The sequence below is a fragment of the Pseudopodoces humilis genome, chromosome 10 (genome assembly GCF_049639895.1).
Source record: "Pseudopodoces humilis isolate 2021_Gansu_Grassland_sample_001 chromosome 10, ASM4963989v1, whole genome shotgun sequence".
Classification (NCBI taxonomy): domain Eukaryota; kingdom Metazoa; phylum Chordata; class Aves; order Passeriformes; family Paridae; genus Pseudopodoces; species Pseudopodoces humilis.
The window spans coordinates 17645570-17651596 of NC_142209.1; the positions used below are offsets into that span (position 1 = coordinate 17645570).

Below are 6027 nucleotides of genomic sequence, written 5' to 3' on the forward strand. Positions count from 1 at the left end.
CCTCAGATGTTTTACTGTTTGCACCTTGTCATCCCCTGGGTGTAGGAAGCTATCTGAGGCAGTCAGTCATCAGCAGTGTATGTTCTTCATGTTATGTACAGTCTTTGTGTCCAAATAAAGCAGTGACACATCCTTGTCGTCTTCCCTCCTCTCTAGTTTCGCACTCTGAACATGGTTTCTGAATGCCTTTTTTCATTGATCAATGGAGATGACATGTTTGCCACCTTTGCACAGATGCAGCAGAAAAGTTACTTGGTTTGGTTATTCAGTAGGATCTACCTCTACTCCTTCATCAGTCTGTTCATCTATATGGTGCTGAGTCTCTTCATTGCACTCATTACAGATACGTATGAAACAGTCAAGGTGAGCACAGACTGTTCATTTGGAATAATAGTGCAAGATTGGTGCTATCAGAACTCTCATCTCCCTCAATATTTTAACTTGCAGTGCATGCCAATCTAAAGAATAAATATGACTACTTTTGAGGGTACAAAGTGATGACAGGAGGGTTTTTAATCCCTCTCTACTTTGTTTTTCTTAAAAAGTCTGTCTGTTTTTCTGCTCCAATGGAAGCTAAATATCTACTAAAAAGCAGTATTTTCACATTAGGTCCTATGAATCTTCTCATTTCAGACTTGAGCAGTGTCTCAAAAGTGGTCCGGGGGGAATTTGGGTTATCCTACGTTTTATCCATGTTAAAAGTTTAATTAAGTATCAATTTTTAGCACTACCAGCAAGATGGCTTTCCTGAGACAGAACTTAAGAGATTTATATCACAGTGCAAAGACTCACCAAACTCTGGGAGGTACAGGTTAGAGGAGGAAAGTTCTGCATCTCTCTTCTGTTGTTGTAATGGTATGTATCTATATTAAAATGATCTATTAAGGTATATGCAAAAGCAGCATGCTAAAACATGTCCCTGGTACAATGTTTATGAAAAGTACTTAAATTTTGGGGGAAGTAATGTTGGGGGGCAGGAGGGGGGACTCACACAAAAATCCCAAACTATTTCAAATGAACAGAGCACTGCAGCTGACAAATTTCTAAGAAGATGTGAGGGAACTTCCAAATTAAGAATCACTTAACATGTGAAAAATTATACAGAAAGTAGGATAATATTTACAGTAACTTGGGAACCCCATATGTGTAATGTGTATGCATTGGCATTTCCTGTACTCACTGCAACAAGCAGGACTTAAGAGAACTCATCCAGTGTTCTCTTATCTACTTTTTAATCACACTTTGTGCAGGTAACAGGCCTGAAACTTGGGGAGAAAATCAGCTTGTCAAGGTTTTAAGACAGCATGCAGTTTAAGATACTACCACAGCATTTGGAAAACATTGCCTGAACTTCCATTATGGAGAGAAAATGCTTCAGTTATTTGAAGCTGTGTTTCTTCAGGAATACTGATTGCAGGATATGTGGTTTATATTTAACCTGGCTGGCAGCAAGTCTGAGTCTTCCTTGCTGAAGAGCCTTTTGGTGGGAGAGCTGAGAAACACTTGCCACTTGATTAAAAAGATCAAAGGTGCAACTCTGTGGTATTGGGCTTTCCTGGTGGGCTGTACTGTTATATGCCTGATAGAACATATTTATGAGAGGGAGGAGATGGGGACATATTTTGGAGCAGGGAGATGACAGATCCTGCTGAGAGCCAGCCCCTGTTCTGACTGAGTGTCTTACTGGAGATAAAAGTGTGGGATGAAGCAGAGCAGGGCATCTTGCTCCTGGGTAAAGGGCATGGACACGTCAATATTTCCTTTTCTGCACACACCAGTCAGTTTTACCAGACAAGAAGGCCAGCATAAAATTGGACAGGGTGGGGATGTAACAATTTTCCTACTGACTGTGCAGTGGGGATCAGGCATCTAGGAGAGCAGTGAACATCATGTTCAGAATGTTTTCTGGTGGTTCATAGCAGTTTCTTGTCAATGAATGTCAAATTATTAATAGTTCAGTTGCATTTTTCAGGCTCCTTGTACAGTGAAACTATTATTTTGATGCATGTACCTGACAACTTCCCCCTCCTCTCTTGTACAGGTTGTAGTGAACGTATTTAATGGATTGTGGGAGCATATCATGGAGGCTTTAAAGCAGCACACATTGCAAGAACTGGACAATGGATCTGGTGGAAAACTTTATCTCTGAAGACTTAATTGCTTTTCTCAAAAAACGGGCCTGTGGCAGAAATTTATGCTAAAATTACAGATTTTTTTGATTAGACATTCACTGCTAGTTCAGAGGGCTTGGGGTTGGTTTTTATTAGTTTTATTCTATTTGTTTCCTCAGTTAAATTGTGCTAGAATGCAAAGGGCATAAAAACCTGTCTGTGTTCAGACTTGCCTAGATTATAAGAGTAGAATATAGATGTAATAACTTTCAACAATAAGTAGAACTAGTGCTGGACAACTTCGGCTTTGAGCACCAACCTGGCCCTCAGTACTGCAGACATTATCTGTCTGTGGCTGACCTGTTACTGAATGAATGGAAGCTCACTAGAGCCCTCAGCATTTTTTTGTTTGTTTGCACTCACAGTAAAAATAAATACTATGAAATTTGGTGTAATGTGTTTCTGGAGTCATTACAGTGAATTGATATGCAAGCCATTCAAACATAGCTGAAAGCATAAAATAAATATTTCTTTAAACACAAGTACCACTGTATGTAAGTGACAATCTATTCTCAGAGAGCTGGGATATGCCAGGCTGAACTGAAGTTTGAAGGATGAGCTGAGTGGATAAACATTCTCATGTATCAAGCACTGAGCAGGGTCAGTTACAGTCTTCAGCTTAACAGTGTTTGGATCTTACGCTTTTAAAGGAAAAATCACACAAAAACCTTTGCAAAATACCTATTTTTTAAAAATTTGAAATTTTCCTCTGGCATACAAGTCTGTAAACCTGAAGTCTAAACTAAGTTAAAGACAGAGGAGATATGTCTCTGAGAGTCTTATCTCTCCACACTTTAGAAACTGGATGTTTCCTAGCAACTTAATAATCTGCTACTGTCAGTGGCTGGCTAAAACATTAGCTCTTGTAAAAGTTCAGTTCTGACAACTTAGTTTATATTCTTTGTTGATTGTGATAATATTTAATGGATGCCTTCTTTTCTATATTCATTCTGGGAGCAGAATAGAAAACTAAAGGGAAGCATATTTTAGAGAGCTTGCATTTGTGAGCAACAGTGCTGTAGCTCTGTGTGACAATGTATAATTCTGCAGAGGACATTAAACATGTTCTGTCTGAATGCTTACATATTGTAAATGTGCTACAATAAACACAGCTGCAGTAAGTATTGGGTGTGTAAGTATTCATCTTAAGAGTAAATATGTTACCAGGTTAATGTAGGAACTTTGTTTTTTAATAGTGCTATGCAATAGTGCATGAAATGGAGTGTGGAGTGCATGAACTTGGATTTCCTGTAGACATGATAGTTCCTGTGGGCCCTGTTTCCAGCTGATGTTTAACAGCTTCAGAATTTGCCATAGAAACATACTCAAGTATTTATCCTCCCACTAAAAGCACCCCTCAAATTCAGCAAAGCAAATCAAATGCAAGGCGCAGGCAGAACAGATTATTCACAGTATCTGAAAGTTTTGTGTACTGAGGTCCTCTTTCAACACTCACCTAAGACTGAGGACTTTTGAAGCTTTTCAAAAAGATGCAAGGCAGTCTTGCCTCAAAAAGCAAAAATTGAGTGACGGTGCTTTCTCTTGACACAATTAACTCTTAATGGATCTTTGACAACACACAAAATATAATGTGCACATCACTATTGTATACAGTAATTTATGTAAGGAATTCTGGCAAGGATGGCAAGCACTTTAAGATCAACGAAATACAGAAGGCAGACTTACATGGCTTTTTCATACAGAGTTAAGAGAAAGCTAAGATTAATAATTCACTTAAAATATAGGTACATTTTGTAAACAGCTATGGAATACTTTGTTTGCCAATACATTTATAAGGCAAGAAGTGGTCTGATTTCCTTTAGAAACTAGGTAGAACATGTGCTTTGTCACTGTTAACATTAAATTGGAAGCAAGTTTCAACAAAATTTGACAGAGCTCTAAAGTATCAAATTCTTACAGAGTTTTATAGTAGCAGAGAGAAAGCATGTTAATAGAAGCCTGCAGTATGAGCATAAGGCATGGAAAGCTACAACAGGTGCCACAAAGCAGAAAAAGATACTTTATATAGATTCTTTCTCTTCCTAATACAAGTGGCAAAGTTTTCCACTGAAGATTGGTTTCTATTGCTCGAAGTGAAGCAGCAAAATCCCTTGTAGAGTCTTTAAGTGATGACCTGTGCTTGTGCTACAGCTAAAAAGTCAATCAACCAACATGCAGAAATTATTTGGAAAACCATGGTCTGTGTTACTTCTGCTGGGTTCAACAACTTCTAATTTAGGATTGCTGGGAGTTGTGTGGGTTTGGGAAGGAAAGAGTTGATGAATTACAAGTTGCCTTCAGACAGTAATGGGCAGGGGCAGACTGTGAAGCCAGAGGGGAGGGCTATCTAAAAGGAGAAGGATGTTTAAAGCAAAGCATAGGATGGGGTGAGGGGAAGAGACAACTGCTTATAAATTTAGCAGGGCAGCAACCGTGTATTTCTGGCTATGGGTGTAGGCTGCTACACTGTGGAAGAACAGTACCCTGAAAGGTTACTGGCTTACAGAATGTCCAGTTCTGTCTGAGAAAATAAGTGCTGCTTGTATTACATACCTGATACTTACATTTATTTTTAAGAAAAAGACACTCAAGCACGTGTTGTTCACCTTGGTGCTACTGCTGGCAGACTAAGTGTTTTCTTGTCCAGGTTTCTGACCTGCTTGATCCTTGGTGTTTAAGATCTTCATCTGAGTATTTTGCTCACCTGAGAAGAAGCGAGGAAATGCTGTGTTTTCTAGCCTGCTGGCTGCATTTGAGATGAAGTACAGCTCTGCCAGTCTGTGGCTGCTGCTGTTATGTGTGGGGTGAGGGTTTTTAATCTTATCAATGTGCTGGTTATGGCCTTGCTGAGCCAAGATGTGTGACAATGATCTTACTCTAAAAAACTCCTTGTGACTTCAGTGTATCAGTGATCTCAGCATTAGCAATGCTGGTAGCACATGTAAAGCTGCATCCTGGAGACATCGGTATCTTTATGCTGATACAATCAAGCAGGCACAGATAGAACTGTAAAATGCAGTTGGGGAGAACAAGGAAGCAGACAAAGCATCTGATAAACTCATGCTTAAATATGCCATCCTAAGGGAAACAGCTTTCAGCCCTGACTGAGAAGTTGAGGAGGGTAAGAGATTTTCTTTCTTCTGATTCTCACTAGGCTCTAGAAAGTCACCTGAAAATACCAATAGTCAGTATTTCCTCATGAAAGTAAGATGCAGAGTGCTATATTGGGCAACAGCTGTTTTAATACCAAGGCTTATTTCAATGCCAATGTTTTGCATATACAGTTAGGGAGAACTTGTTTTCAGCAGAGCCCAGATCTTTTAACAAAATGAAGTTACACTTAGAGGAAGAGGTGGTGGGCTTACTCGTTTCTAAGTACCAGTTTCCATGTTGGATTGAAGCACATTCTCAAGGGAAGGTAAACAGCGTGTGTGCGAAAGAGTAAGAAATGAAATTCAGATGTGCTCATACCTACCCAGTATTAAAATGTGCAAAAGCATAGTTTATCTGGCAGATGTGGGGACAGGAATGGAGACAACAGGTAGGACAATACACAGGCATTGCTGTAAAAAACAAAAGCTGTGGCTGGACCTGTGAGGAGCATCCTCCTGCCTCAAGCAGTAGCTAATAGCAGAGGAAGCCTTAAGAAAACTTTCATGCATGAGCTGACACAATGCTCTTGCAGCTAATGTTGAGAAACTGCGTATGGATGTTTGTCTGGGCTTTTGTTCCTTCTTCTTCCTTACACAGTGTGGTCACAACCAAATACAGCATCATCTGAGAGCATTATGTAAGAATCCTGTGCTGCCCATGCTCACTGGGTGGGCAGGTAGAGAACTCGGTTGCTGCAATGATG

At 39.7% G+C, this 6027-nt stretch overlaps 1 protein-coding gene across 4 annotated transcripts in view; it reads left to right on the forward strand.

The window, feature by feature from the left end:
• Window positions 1–3191, forward strand: part of MCOLN3 (mucolipin TRP cation channel 3) — a 15863-nt gene extending 12672 nt beyond the window's left edge. For 3 of the 4 annotated variants that reach the window (XM_014250613.2, XM_005521012.3, XM_014250612.2), the window contains exons 12-14: window positions 157–363; window positions 726–855; window positions 2042–3191. In XM_014250613.2, the coding sequence (XP_014106088.1) occupies window positions 157–363; window positions 726–855; window positions 2042–2061 (357 nt within the window). In that variant the 3' untranslated portion in view covers window positions 2062–3191. Of the gene's footprint in view, window positions 1–156; window positions 364–725; window positions 856–1250; window positions 1959–2041 lie in introns of those variants that run through there. The other variant, XM_088060653.1, reaches the window with a different exon arrangement.
• Window positions 3192–6027: the final 2836 nt, after the last annotated feature.